Raw genomic sequence first — 15,806 nt, 5'->3', positions numbered from 1 at the left:
TTTCCAGCACTGATTCTTTCCGCAACTCTTTTCAGCAGTGCCTGTTGTTTAGATGTGACCCCTTTTGAGCTACTTTGAGCAGCTGGTAGCACTGAACCATATTCTCTCAAGTACATATTGATCTCTCACCAGGCTTTTGTTCTGGCTCCTTCTTAGTCAATAAATCCCTTTTTCTTCCCTGAAGAGTAGACACAAACAATTCTGTGAACCTTCAAGACCAGCAAAACCTGTTTGTGTATAGATACTGCTTTAAAATTAGCAGACACTGGTGTCCTAGGACCTGGAATTAAATATAAGCTTTTCAAATGGTCAGGGCATTATGAAAGGTTCTGTGGATTCTTTGGTTTCCATTAATACCAGATGCATTCCTGTGATTTGGGCCCTTACAGAATGTATTCTCTCCCTACAGTAACCCACTGACATGAAACTTGAAAGGTCTGAATAATCACTGAGATTTCTGTTCCCTGACAAAACTGTTGTCAGTTTAGCTGCAAAACAGAGCAGAGGCAGGGCAGGGTGGTGGGAGTGAGAGGTATAGAATTTACATTTACACACACATCTGGGACATGACAATAATTTATTCTCCATAGAAAACCAAGGCAGATAATGTGTCACATTTCCCAGTCTCTTGTGAGTAAGAGTGTATTTTTACCCAGAGAAGTGGCTAGCTTTCCCTCTCAAAATGCATGCCCTGAGAGCACATTTAGCTTCAGTAACTAGCTTGAAGTATCTCATAGAACAAGTTAATTGAAGTTTGAGGATTTTGTCCATGTGCTAAATGTTGCAGCAGCATCTAGCTGTCAGCCAGTCATGGTAAAGGACAAAGATGTGTTAAATTGCGCATTTGATCTTTGGCTAAGTAATTGTTTCTCTGACTAGCAATAATGCCCTGCTGAATGCTGGCATCCAAGGTTTGCAGAGGTGACATGGGGCAGAGGTGGGTCTAGTCTTTTACAGTGATACAAAGCAAAAGTTAAGGTCAGAATGATACTTCTCAACGTGTTGCAGCTATTTTTTTGGGGTAATGGTTGCTCTGAAACCCAGAGCAGATGTGGAGGTTGACCTTGATAGGTAAAAAATAAACAGAAGGATGCCAAAGCATGCAACTCATGCAAAGAGTATACACTAGGAAGACCAAGGCTAACTCTTTCCAGGCAGCTTTTCTCAGGATTTTGTTGAAATTCCTCTTCCTAGTGAGTGCAGTGGGAACGATCGTTATACCAAACAAGAGTCCAGTAATCAGTTACTGAAGGTCCTGAAATCCCAGATGAAGTGCTACTAATTGCATGGTAAAATGATCAGAAAAGATTATTGAGTCAATATGACAAGAATGCACTGAACTCTTGAGATAGTCACTGCTAAATTGCTGCAAATGCTGCTGAATTCATTAGCAGTCTTAACAGCTTTATTAATACTTGTGCTAAATGAAGGAAAGGAACAGACAGACTATAACATATCTTCTTGGCAGAAATTTTGCTGTCTTTATTGTCTCTGCTGTTGCACTAAGCTGAAAGACTGCACTGGAATGTGTGCCCAAATATGTACTTTCAATATCTCTGGATGCTCCCATCTTACTGTCCAGCACACAGCATTCTCCTTGTGCCCTATAGAAAAAGAATGCATTTGGAGGGGCACATCCCTACCTGTCAGGTCAGCATTTGGCCACCATCCAAGCTCACAGGCTTTACACGTGAATTCATCCTGAACAAATTCATTCTCCTTGCAAGCAGTGCAAATCCAGCAGCAGCTCACTTCTCCTTTCCTGATTACCTGCAATACAGAATACATCCTCATTTCTGATCCTCTATCAGACAACAAGGAGGCACACGTCACCACCCCCCAGCAAACACATAACACAATGCACTGTTTAAAACATGACAGGATTCCTGTGTATGGCACATTTCAAACAGCTAGAAAACACAAATCAGGATTTTGTATTGATCCCTGTATTAAAATATGTGCTTAGGAGTTCAAGGATAACCTCGGAGACAATTTTATTTTGTTTTGGGGAGAGCTGTTCTGAGTTAAAAGTACAAAACCATTTTCCCTCTGGTACAGAGGCAAGAGTGAATGTCATATTTTCAGTAAAACTTGAGGCTCAATCTGTGAGATGGCAGAGGTCAGGACAAGCAGCTCAGCCCATGCTTAATATCTATTGCATAGCAAAAAGCAGTAAACAAAATCAAAGATTAGAACAAAGAGTAATTCATGCATATAAATACGTATATATACATGCACACACTAGCACATTCACATATACATACATTCCAATTAATGTGGAAGTCTCTTTGGGGTTCATAACACAAATATAAATAGAAATTAAAATAAGAACAATTTGCAAAACATTCTGCTAAAGGGATCTATTGGGTTCTATCAGAAAAAAAATAAATTAAGCAGTGACCAACCTCATACTTCGGAACAGCTCGCTTAGGGACAAATATCCCTGAAAACTTTCTTTGCTATAAGGGCTGCTAAATGTAATGATCCAATGCCAAAAAGATTATTTCCTTGTCTTGATTCCTAGTTTCATTACCCTGAGGCTGAAAGAAAGATTAAGGATATCTCTGGCTCCTAGGGCTCTGACAAAGACTCGGTTCTTGTTTGCCAGGAAGGAGGAATCCAGCCTTTTCTTCCAGATCTTCCTGTCTATCTATATGCAGAGATAGTACAGGAGTGAAATGCAAAATGTTTGTTTTATTGAATACTGGCTTTGCAGGCTTTTTTTTTTTTTGGTTAACATTTCCTTATGCAGTGTGTGGAGACAGTCCAATAGACTTCAATGAGAGCTGAAGCTGGCATTTTGTATGCATGATGTTTACATATACACACATACACAAACTGCACAATCTCAAAAACAGGGAAAAATGTTTTGGAGGGTGGTAAATACCAATAATGTTTCTCCTCCAAGATGCTGCAGTGTGTCACTGTGCCTTTGCCAAATCATCAGTTGCCTATTGCTTAGATTAGCAATATAGAAATAAAAAGCTTCAAATGTGCTTATTAAATGAAAATAGAAAGGAAGGCCTATTTTGCTGAATGGGCTTCTTTCCATTTTAAACTTAATTCATCCATACCATTTTGACAGTGGTGAAACATTTCTCTATGCCATCCAGACATGACTGGTAGCAAATTATTTGTAGCCTGATGCAAGTGCTACTTTTTGATGAACACAGAGTGATTTCATTTGTGTTTCCATTTGTCTTGTTGTGAATATGAGATACAAATATGTGTGGGGTTTGTTGAGTTTTTTTCAACTTTTCCTTGCAGGAGTAATTGCTGGAAAAAAATACCTGTTTCCCATGGGTCACGATATTTTCAAGATCAGCCCCCAAGTGAATCACATCCACTGAATGTTGTAGCAATGACTAAGTGAAAATCTTTCTCACATAAGGTGAAACTCAAATTCTGGCACGCTAGAAGGTTCTGCATCCCTACAAAGGGTAATTTTAGAAAACGTGGGCCTGTATATGGTGTTGTTAAAGAAAGATATTAATCTAGGAGTCGTTCTATAATTTTGGCTTTCCTGAAGTTCTACCCATTGGCTTGAAAGGAGGTTGCTTGGGTTTAGGAAAAAACGCTGACTGGATATTCATATTTCTAGAGCAGGAAGTAAGTGTCTGAGGCACACCTTAATCTGGCCCTTCAGGCAAGGCTCGCTGCACACAGACCGGACCATTCCGCTCTTGTTCATCTGAATCCTGTAGTCGTCAATGTTGAGCACGCCCTCGTGCCAGGTCCCAATGAGGACGTAGTCATAGCGGTTGGGCTCTATGTACTGTAGGTTCATGATGTCATATCTGCAAGGAAAAAACAATTAATCACTGTCTTGCAACATAAAGGACAAAAATTTACCTAGCTCTTCTTTTCTGCCTCTATATATTCATATTATCCCTTAATACCAGGGACTTGGGTTTCACGAAAACCTGGAGTCCTTCAGGATTTGCAGCAGAATCACAGGAAGTGTCAGCCCTGATTGGCACACAATTGCTGACTGCCTGCCTTGCTTGCATAAAACTGTGGCAAAAAGTTGTGTGTCCAGGAAAACTGCACACCAAAGACAGTAAACTCTGCTGAAGATGCACGTGTAGGCAATGTGTGGGTGCTGTGTTTTCAAATAATTTATCAAAACTTTTTTAACCTTCACTTGGTGTCTCCATGCAGGCAGGCTGTAATATAGCCCTTCTGGGAGCTCTTAAGCAGAAATGCTCAAACCAAACAAACTGGTGTGCCATAAGTTATCTGCAAGCTCTAAGTTCGATCATTCATATTATGCAGCCCAGTGATTCTGTCAGGAAAAGTTAGCACCTCAGTCACAACATTTACTTCCTCACCCTAGGCAAGTAGGAGAGCACTTCCCAAGACTAAGGTAAGGAAAGCATAAAAAACTGCTACAATAAACATCCAGCCTACCCCATTGCCTTCAATGTGCTGGACCTGATGTGTGTACATTCCTTATTATTATTATTATATTCATTCTTTTACCCACAGAATGTAGCTTGATTCTTTGTAGGAAATAAGCAAAAATGGAAGAATGAATGTTGGAGCGTGTACAGAGAGGAAGAACCACAAAAGAGGCTAAACCCACAGCCTAGTCTCTTAAGATGAGAAGGGGGAGGACTTTGTTTAATAAATGACAAGAGAAAGAGCATTGAGAACAAGGAATCAGCATTAGAGCTGAAAATAACAAAGTATCTTATATTTTCCAAGCCTGAGATTTACTGTCTTGCTCTTCTGTACTGGATTGTCTCAGTCTCTGGAGAAAAATATCTTTTCTCTATAACAAATGTTGCTAATTTGTACATGCTTTAAGAATGAAAGGTAAAGCAAGCAAAATATGAGCCATAAATAAAATTGGGTTGTTCGGTTGTGAGCAAAGAGAAACATATATTTGTTTCTTTTCCATTTTGAGGTTCAAATATGCAAATTTCAACTCTCCCTGCACTTCACAGAGGGAAGAGGTGCTAGAATTATTCTCTAGAGTAGAGCAGAGTAATTTTCTTAACTAAGTCTTTGGGGTTTCTCTAGTTAAAGATGATTTAAAGAAATGCATATTTACAGCTGTAATTAGACCTTGGTTTTGCAAATATGCATACTCAGATAATGCCAGTGCCACTGCAGAGCTCCACTGAATCCCATGTGAAAAGGGACCCCTGCTATGGAGCTCCAAGCAGGAGGCAGCTCCATTGGTTGGGAATTGGCCACTAATCAAAGGATTGCTTAGGAAAGGGCTAAATTTCAAATTCATTAGTGAACAATTGCTTCATGTATCCCAGTTCTTTTAAAGGAAGTGCCTAAAAAACCCTGCTGTTTCCAGGCTTGTGAAGAATCAGGAAAACAAGAAGCAGTGAGAGTCAAGCATTTCATAATGGATACTCAACAGAGAGCAGTAAAGCTCAGTAGAAATATGCATGCCTATTCCTAGCAAGGAAAATGTACTTGAATTTTAGTCTTACCTTATATTAGACTGATACAAAAAGAGTTACTCTGGGCTAGAAAAGTAATTCAGGAAGAAGAATTTTAGATTACTAAAGCCTCACATTCCCTTACTGGAATTTTTGAGCCCACACATGTTTTTTCATTTTACAAAAAAACATCACAAGGCAGAGTGACATTAATGCAATATCAATTAAGAGTTTCTTCTGAGTTCTTGTAATACTATTCCCTTTCCTATAGGTTACCTGTCAAAGAATAAAGTCTGTAGATTAAAAGCTCTTACACAGTCTTGAGGTATGACAAGTTGTAGTACAATGTTTGCAGCTTTGATATGCAGCTTGAATTTTAAGTGGAAAAATGTGGTCTAGCAAATACACTTGGTATATGGAGATGTGCTTAAGTTCTTTATCCTTTCCTTCTTTTTCTTAATGAAAAACCTGTGCTTTGAGAAAAGACAAATTCAGTGCTGGAATACTTCCTCCCATCCCCTTGTTCACCTATGTACAACTCGAACAATTGTGTCCGTGATAAAAATTATGACCCTAAAAGAAGTGGGTTTGACAAGAGCTGCGAAGCTCTCAGAGAGTGAGACTTCTTGGAGGCAGTTGTATTTCACACACACATGGCAGCATTTAAAGAAGCCATTAAAACCTTCAGTGGGTAAGAAAATTAATTCTTCTTTTAATATAACAGCAAGGTCTCTGGTATATTAAGAAATGATGTGACCCAATAGATGGTGTCATATGAACAAGTTACTTGTAAGGCAAGCCAGAATATAAATCGGCTGGTCACAGCACACTCTTACTCTAGTTAATCTGAGATTGTTGAAGTTACCTTTTTCCATAGCCTTAATACCAGAGTGGTACTGATGCTTGCTATCCTGGAAGACAGGACAGAGAAGAGCAATGCTGAGCAATGCTGGGATGTAAATAGCTGAAATAACCACCAATGAATCCAATTTATAAAAAAAAAAAATGCATATTTGAAAAAAAAAAAATTGCTTACCAGCGAGTTTGAAGGCTTTGCATAAGGTAAAAATTGATTATTTACTCAAAGCGTTGGAGTAGGTAGTGTTGTCATGACTGAAGCCTGAACAACTACTGGAAATTTTGAACTAAATAGACCTACATGGTTATAAGTCCAAGTCTAGTTAAGATGAAATATTACTTAGGTAAAATTTTTCTCTTAGTTTTGTGAACCTCAGCATTTCTCCACATATCAAAGGTCCATTGTAGGGCTGAAAGTTCCCCTGCCTGTTGTCATGAAGCATTTTATGGGCAGATTTCTATGCAAATCATTTGTTCTTGAGAGGTAAGGTTCGACCACAAGGTAAAAGGAGGAAATTACCTAGAATTGACCAGAGCTAAAAAGATATCTCTGTATCCCAGAGAAGGATATTGTGTTAGCTATTGCATCCTTCACAACTTCTCCAGCCATTTCTGGAAATTTGAGTGATGTGATTGCTACAGAGAAAGGAAATGGGAGCTACTCAATGAAAGTAAAAAGTGCAGCAAATTTACCAGCATGTTCTTAATGACAGTATAACAAGCACACACAGCTGAGTTTCCAGAGTTACATCCGTGTCATTTTTTTTCCCAGAGGCAGTGCAGTCACGAATGACTGCATTTGTGCCCTTCCAGTAAAAGTTTGCTTCATATTTCTGCATAAGAGATATTCAAAGAAAAGATTCTTCACAGAAGAAATACATCTTTGGTTACATGCTTTGTGTTTTCCAATCTCATTCTGATTTAACCTTGAAACCATGAATTGAGCCTGAGACAGAAAAAGAATTGTATTTAAACAAATGGTTAAGGTTTCATGAAGCTGTACAGGATTCAAAACAGGGAATTATGAGAGTGTCAGACAAACATAACTACAGGCAACTCTATCTGCTTTAATCATGATGATGATAATTAGAAGTTTGTGGGAGTCAATTGCTTAAAGAACTTCGAAGATTTTGAAAATTATGAGAAAGGTGGCTGCCTTCTAAGAAGGAATATTATGCTACCTTGTGAAGTTGGTTTGTTCACATGATTTGAGGACAAGATATCTAAAAACTTTTTACACATTTGTGTGACATTCTTGCACTTGCATAGAAAAGCCAAAAAACTAGGAAATTTCATAGCAGGCCAACTTTGTTATATTTAGGTGCTGTATGTATCTTTCTATTTTGCTGAGGTACAAAAGTTCTTTTGGGTATTGACATAGTGCTATGGTTTGTTCACTGACCCACAAAGGGACTTTCCACACAAATCTGTGGAATTACTACAGCCAGTCTGAAGCTGCAGGTGATTCTCTTAAACCACTGTTGCCATACAAGGATCTGACAGACTGTGCAGATCACAGTTCATATACACATAGCCATTCCCTGATACGATATTGCCCAAGCCATAAATGCCACAGATTGATCCAAGGATTACAGACTGAATAACAAAAAGTTTAATTTAATTTCCTTCCCCAAACTTGCTAACTCCAACTGTGAAAATACAAATGAGGAACAATAACAAAAAACCTCCTATCTAAAATAACCTATCAAAGTCTAAGTAGGCCAAGGAATCAAGAAAAATGAACCTTTCTATAGACCAAAATGATGGATGGAATAAATTCCATCATTCTGGCATATTCAGAGTCATATCCTTATATAAAACTCTCTTATGTTTTGAATTCAGCAACTGCTCAATCTAATTCTATGCTTGGTACTGATGAGAGTTGTGGAAATGCTCTTGGGTGACAAAATAATAAATAAGAATTAGGCTAAAATTGGAAAATTACATCCAAACATCAAACCAAATAGCTAACAGACAGAAAATGCAGCATTTGCAAAGCTGGAGCAATGCTTTTATGGACACAAATAGTGTGCAAAAAGCATAAAGCTACACTAAGCAGTAATTTCTCTATATTATCTAAATTATATGTGCAAAGACTTGATTTATGCATTTGTGTCGGTAAGTATGTGTTCAAATGTAAGGGAATTGCTTGCTTCTACTTTCAAAGCCTAACTTAACTGATCTCTATCTTTGACTAAAAAAATTCTGAAGTCAAAACTCAACAAGACCAAACTGACTAGCTTTTGGTTACTAATTAAATGTAACAAACTGTTCAAATGTATGTACTGCTTAAATAGGACAATAGAAAAAAATAATCTAGAAAATGGTAGTAGATTGGCCAGTTTTGCTAATAAAACCCAGTAATAGAGATAAGAGTATCTTTAAGACCACTTGTCTTATGAAGACTCTTTGGAGACATGAAAAGACATTAAAACTCTTGTTTGCTCCAGAGCCCTCCCTTTGTGTGGTGCTGGCACACAGATGCACTTATGCAATAAGCCCAAAGATGGAGTGAGAGAGCCTTTTATAACACTTTAACAACTCAGTAGGAAAACAAACTTCAGTGAAGCAATCCCTGGGTAGGTTTCAATTAATAATGGATTTTGTACTTCAGCAGCTGAATTAAATGTATTTATAAAAAAGAAAACAAACAAAAAATCCATGTCTTAAAATAGAACCCACAAAACTAAATGAAAGATCCCTGTCAATTTGCTCCCGTAAGAGAAACAAAGATGACATCCAAGTCCACCAAGGTCCTGCCTCACCCACTGCTTGGGTACATCCTGTATCTGCTGGGAGGGCTAAACAATAGCAGCTGCCACGACTGGGAGCAGACCCCAAATGAGTGAAACACAGAAACTTCTGCCAAAAAAACCCTATCATTTGTCCTGTTCTACACAGACTTATCTTTAAATTCTGGGAATGATCTGATTCTATATAGAGTAAAACAAATTAAGGAGATCATAATGGAGCTTACCAATCAACACTAAATAGTCTCTGGCAGGGTTTCAGCAAAGCTCCAGTTGGAAAAGGATCTGCTCTACAGCCCTCTATTCAAAACCACATCAGGTAAATGATTCATTAAATTCCAATTATTTCTGTTAGGTTTTATACATACCAAAACCCTGATGCTGAGACCCAATAGTACCTTGCACAACAGAAGTCTGTGAGTTACAAGGTTTGTCATCCTCTGCAGCACTAGAAATTTATAGGTTCTACTGTAGTTCCTGCCCCAATAAAAGATACCATGTGTTGCCAGTGTTATTCCTGGCTGTTGGAAAGACTGGTCCATGCTTTGTGGTTCAGAATAAAAGCCAAAGAAATCTACATCACCAAACACAGTAACATTCCCACTTCCCACCCTCTGGTTTAATGAGTTGAGTTGAAACCTCTTTACCTTCCAGGGGCATCTCCCTTCTCATCAAACCAAACTTCTTCTCCAGAAACACCAATGAATGAGGATTTGAGGAGGAACTCCAAGAGCTTGCTGCCATCAATTGGTTTCATAGCATCACACAATCCAACGTGTCCGGGGCAAAGGGAATGATGCATATTCTGTAGTCCATAAGCCATAGCGTATATTGCATTGATGACAAATCCCATTTTACTGTCCTGCACATAATTTTCTTCTAAGCTCTCATTGCCTACAATAGTAAGAAAAAAAAGTATTATTATAAAGAAAGTTGAAATGACATGAAAGTATGAAAAAGCGATGATATATAAAAAGAGATTTCCTTCTTTCTCCTATAAGTCTTTAGAGGCATAAACAAGGTGCCAGACAGAGATTTTAAATAAATACATAGATAAAACACTTGCCCACCACCACCCCAGAAATCTTGAATTCATTAAAAGTGAAATGCTTCATGAGAAAGCACCTGTTTAATTGAGTTGTCATCTTTTATTTGTTCTTTTTTGACTTTTTCTTTGTCATTCCACAATGTTATTTATTTTATGGAAGGTTAATCAAGAAGACAGATTTCAACTGGAACAATTTTTTAAAGTGATTTCCTTGAAAATTTGACTTTTTTTAACATTAGAATATTTCTTTTTTAATCTCATGTTTTTCAGGCTCGAGATAGCCATGTCCCATTCAGTTTTAATAGCTAAACAACATAAATCAGCATCTCTTCTTGAGTTATCAGAAAAAGTAATTTTAGTTAAAAGTGGTAGTAGATATGCCAGTATAGGATTGCTAGAAAGTTTGTAATGCTGAGTTTTTGTGTAACTGCAGCCTGAGCTGACACTGAAGTTTCCTTCCTCTGATTAGAGGTTTTTTCCACACATAGATTTTCCCTCTGATCTGCAGCTGGGCTGGCACTGTCAGAGGTGCTGATTTTGGCTGCACTTCACATCGAACCCTGCTGGGTCCTGTGCTGCTCCCTGCTCGCCTTCTGCCAGCTGCACTGCTCAGAGCACTGCCAGCACTGACCCCAAGGCACTGCACACCTGTGCTGAGGGGTCCCAAGGCAGCTGGAAGTAAGAAACATCCTTGTTTTGTTTCTTACCCCTTGAGTCATTCAGTCACAATATGCTCCAAACTGCAAGTTGCTTTTATCTGCAGGCCTCCGACGTTACTCGATGTTTAACAGGCAATTGCAATCCAGTCTCTGTTATTTTGTCTCAGTAACACCTTGTGTACACCAGGGAAGTAGGATGTGTGAGAGACTAGGTGTTAATTGACACTTCTCAAATCCAGGTTGGAGAAGATATTTGTCATTTTAATATGATGAAAGGAGGTAAAAATCTGCAAGTTCACCAAAACTTTCAAGTTAAAAAATAGTTCCTTACCCTAACGTACCTATGGATATGGCTTTCAAATCAAGCCATAAAGACTGTCCTTACACCTATCCTTGGAAAAGGCTCTGATTTGGTAGGTCTTCTTAGTTTGCTTGCCCTAAAACTCAGAAATACCAGCTGGGAATTCATTAGGACAGAAGAGAGACCAAATTCAGGGATGTCTATCTTGCTTTCCCCAGGTTGCATTGCAGCTGGGCAAGAAAATTTTGCCTCAGTAACTATTTTGGCGAATTTAAAAAGCTTTGTGAATATAGCATAATCTGACTGAATGAGTTCATTTGCTTCTCAGTGCCATACATTCACCACCAGTACCACCAAGCAAGGAGCAGCTTGAAAGAAATAGAAAGAAATTCTTTCCAGAGGTAACATATCTGCCACTTTCTGTGTGAGAAGGTTCACAGCTCCCATTTAAATCGCTTGATTTGAATCAGATTCACGTTGAGAAATACAGAAAGAATAAAAACCTGGTATACAAGACGACAGAACATTCACCCAGGGAAGCAGAGATCATGCCAGTGCATGTGCACCCTCACTTATGTATAGCATAGCCTAGATATCTGTATGCCTGTATGTGCTAATATATATAGTCTCAATAAAGTATCTGTTGGTGTGTTTTATCGGCTGATTAGTCCCATAGGATTGGTACACTATGAATTTATCACTGATTCTGCTTTCTTGTAGCTAGAAAATGAAATTGTTCTCAGTCGCTAAGTGAATGAGAGGCAGAAAGAACCGAGGCTTGGCATAGCAGTCCTCTTGTGAAGCAGCTGGTTGTGGAAGAGATCACCAAACCAGACATTTCACAGCACTCACTATCTACCCTTTTCTACATGAAAATTTATCTCAGATCTTCCTCAAATTTTTAATCAGTTAAAAATAATTTTCAAAGAAGCATAAACACCAGTAATACTTGCAAGAGATAAGGATAGCACCCATGTGTTTTCTGAGCCAAGCATTCATGTGGGTGATGGAGGTAAAAAACAAAATGTAACTCTTCGACTTGCCAATGTTTTAAAACTGGCCTTTTCCCTTAAGTATGTGTTCATTCAGCAAAACATACTTTGTACTATCATATTTCAATACAATATGCGTACCTCCAAAGAGAACACATATTTGATGACTGAAGGATTTGCTTTTGACTATTTTGGAATAAACATCTAAATTAATATGCAAGCATACAATCCCACACTGCAGAGGTGACTGCCTTAATGTAGAAGTATTTGTATTGTAGTGAAAAGCAACATATGAATTGTCTGGATGAATTGTCTCCAGATCAGTAATATAAAAATCTTTGTATGTAAATAAGAGATTTTCCAGTATATCCAGAATGAGAAGTCATGCTTTCCCTAAACTTAACTTCCCAGAGTCAAAATCCACTCTATTTAATTTTCATCATTGTAAGTTATCGATACGCTTATGCATTTGAATCTGTAAAATTCACTTAAGAAAATCAGTAAGAAATGTGTGGGTTTTTAAAACAAAAGAAATAATGTAATTTTGTTCAGCCAGGATAAAACCATGTTTAATAAAGGTTTCATAGGGCATAGGGTTTTTAATAAATGCAAAAGTATTACTATATTTGTCATATACAGTTGTGTTTTTCCTCAGTAAATCTTTGAAATGTAGCAAAGAGCAAAGCAAAACTCTGAACAGTGAAATTATTTTTTTCTTTGTTTCTCAGCCCTTGGAAGAAAATATAATCGATCTACAACGACTAATAGAAAAATATTTTGTTAGCTTTCTTCCTATTTTTTTTTTTTTTAATTTTAAAGATCTTAGCTTTCACAGAGCAAAGAAAAACTGTAAGTCATAAGTTATGTGAATACTGGATTAATTGAAGTCACTCAAATTAGACCATTAATTTTTGCATGACCTTGAAGAATTCAGGTGTCCTAAATACCACACTTACATAATTTTCTATTGCATGTAATGTAAATCTTCCTTTAAAAATCTAAGCTTAACAGCTTCTCAGTATTTTGGGTCATTTTTTAAATTTTGATTTTAGTCTGTTTCTGTCAGTAAATCTTGGAGGATGAGGGCACGTACACACATATACTAATATCTGGAAGGGGAAAAAAGAAAAAAACAGCAAACAAAACCCAACAAAAAAACCAAACACCATATCCTGGCTGCACACAACTGAAAAATGTTCCCAATAGTGCTAAAAGTGATACTGAAGTACAGGGGGAAGTAGGAAGAGAAAAAGAGTCCAAATTTTCATGAAACTTACTGTTAATATTTCCATTTACTATAATGCACCTCACAGCTAACTAACAGCAGCTTCAGCTAAGTCCTTAGAAAGATGTGACTGTGAAGCAGTCATGAATTTAGTTTAGTGCTTTTGCTATGAAGTCAGTGTGGTGCTAACATCGCTCTTGAGAACAGAGAGCCCATTTTGCAAATCCCACTTGACAAAGTGAAATAAAGAAAAATTATGCTATTGGAATTATGGCAAGACATGAGTTAACTATCATGTAAAAGTAAAGATAGGTGATGTCTCTTCATATTCAATATAAAATTCAGCACCAAGTATTACTCTTTTGTAGTCCTCAGAAAGGTTAGGGCAGGAGAGAATTTGTGATGGAAATAAATCTAAAAACATTTTGGTTGGGGAATCTGATGAGTACCTAGCCAGTTGGCAAATTTTGAGCAAACACACACATTTGATAAAGAACACAGTCTGTTCATAGATGACTCTTGATCAGCTTAAAAAGCCAAAATCTGTTCAGCAAAATTGTTGTAAAGGATAATATTTCATCTGGAATAGGCAGCCAGTTTTATGGTCTGCTATGGTCATCTGCTGAATACTTAGGGTGAAATAAGAAGTTATCAGCTGTCATAAAAATTATCTTCATTTCAGGTGGTCCTGACAGAGGTATGAAGGTATTAAAAACTGTATATACTGCTTTCTCAATTTGCAGTGATCCTGGCAGTGAGGACTGCCATGCTTCATGGGAAGGCCAAATGAGATTTTAGCTTTGTTGTAAGTTACAATATGGGTGATGGCTGCATTCAATATGAGTGCTAATTTATGCCAAAAAAAAAAAAAAAAATTCTGGAAGGACAACTGGGGCAAAATTTCATTAGGAAAATGAAATGAAATAAAATAAATCTCCCATACTTGGGTTGCATATGCCAAGGAGTAAAGAGGGGGCTCCCCCAAAAAAATGCCAGGTATTAACTGATAGAGCAGTACTCAGGCTCATAGCAAATGTCCATATGCATTGGATAAATTGTGAAGGCGGGTTCCTTATGCTCCCCTTCAGTCCCACCATCCACTGTCTTTACCACAGGGTATCCAAACACTGGAAGAGGCTTCCTACAGAGGTGGCCAATGCTTCAAGCTTGTCAGAAATTGGATCCATTTGAAAAAGCCCTTAACAACTTGCTTGAACTCTGGTCAGGCCCAACAGAAATGAAATTGAAAAACTTCAAGGAAACAAAAGAACCCCCAGTGGCTCTGAGAAAATTTGCTCATCTTCCTGCCTGCATGTCTGTGAAGAGAGGTGCTAGTGTCATAACATGTCCTTGAAAAACACTGGAAGTCACATAACTTACACTGTCTCATGCTACAGAAGATCTGACAAACTTTGACCACAAAAAATTTGTGCCATAGAATCTTGCAAGGAGCAGGGCAGAAGGTCAGCATTTTGAACTGGCCAGTTATTTTAAATCTGGGATCCTAAGGGTAGGAATTAGAGGTTATTCTGGAAACTAAATGGCACATTAATGGTGATTAACAAACATAGTTAATGGTGATTTTTGTAAAGTTTTAGGATATTTGGCTACTTAGAAAAGTTGGAACAGTTTTAGTTAGATGCTTAAATATTTAACTATGGCTTTATCTTTGCACACATAGGAGAGAAAATGTAACCAATTCTACATTTCTGTTTTGTCACCAATTCCTTGAAAAAATTTAATTTTTAATTTTATTTAGAACACTAGAATAATTTAGGTTCCAAAATAATTTTAAGATCATTGAGTCCAGCCCTTGACCTGACACTGTCAAGTCCACCACAAAACCTTTTAATGTGTTTTATGACAGTAGCCAGATTGTATTCTTGTTGGGCTTTGGCCCTTCTAATTTTCTCCCTGCATAATCTCATTAAACCCTTGTAGTCCTTCTGAGTTAGTTTCCCCTTCACTCAAATGCCATAAACTCTCCTTTTTTCCCCTGAGTTCCAGCCCAAGGTCTCTGTTCAGACAAGTCAGTCTTCTCCCCTTGTTTATCTTTCTGGGAACATTCAATAATGGCTAATCCTCTAACAACCATGCCAATCTATGACTGTATAAAATAATTTTTGCAAAGGGTTTGTTTTAACTCATTTTCCATTATTGATTCAGATGTTTTAGAAACATTGCCAGTTCACTCCCTCTCATATTCTATTTGTAACATCTTTTTACATTATCTAACTTCAAAGACAACAAAACCTTTTTTTAAAAAATTCACTAATTCACTTCAAGGCACTTCAAAATGAAAAATGGAGATTATAATGTCTCTAGATGTGATAAGTACAATGAAGTTTAAAACCTGGGCATCTTTTGTTTTTTTCTCTTCATATCACCTTTTTGATAACAAATATATTCTGTTCATTAATATTGTATGGCTGAATGAAATCTGCACATCTTAAGAGTAAAAAGTGAACTTTTGTTCATGCTACTGTATTCACAATGTCCAAAAACAAGTCACAGGCAACAAGTCATTTATCCTGTATGAAAACATATAAAAACCTCATCCAACCCACAATC

The 15,806-nt window shown here is 37.5% G+C and overlaps 1 protein-coding gene across 2 annotated transcripts in view; it reads right to left on the bottom strand.

The window, feature by feature from the left end:
• GRM1 (glutamate metabotropic receptor 1) overlaps positions 1-15,806 on the bottom strand; it is a 179,675-nt gene that overhangs the window by 35,056 nt on the left and 128,813 nt on the right. For both annotated transcript variants that reach the window (XM_056488619.1, XM_056488620.1), the window contains exons 5-7: positions 9,658-9,904; positions 3,629-3,797; positions 1,644-1,770 (exon numbers count right to left, since the gene is read on the bottom strand). In XM_056488619.1, the coding sequence (XP_056344594.1) occupies positions 1,644-1,770; positions 3,629-3,797; positions 9,658-9,904 (543 nt within the window). The remainder of the gene's footprint in view (positions 1-1,643; positions 1,771-3,628; positions 3,798-9,657; positions 9,905-15,806) is intronic.

The sequence above is a fragment of the Oenanthe melanoleuca genome, chromosome 3, assembly GCF_029582105.1.
Source record: "Oenanthe melanoleuca isolate GR-GAL-2019-014 chromosome 3, OMel1.0, whole genome shotgun sequence".
Lineage (NCBI taxonomy): Eukaryota > Metazoa > Chordata > Aves > Passeriformes > Muscicapidae > Oenanthe > Oenanthe melanoleuca.
The sequence above is the reverse complement of the archived record's forward strand: the minus strand, read 5'-3'. Positions and strand labels throughout refer to the sequence as shown.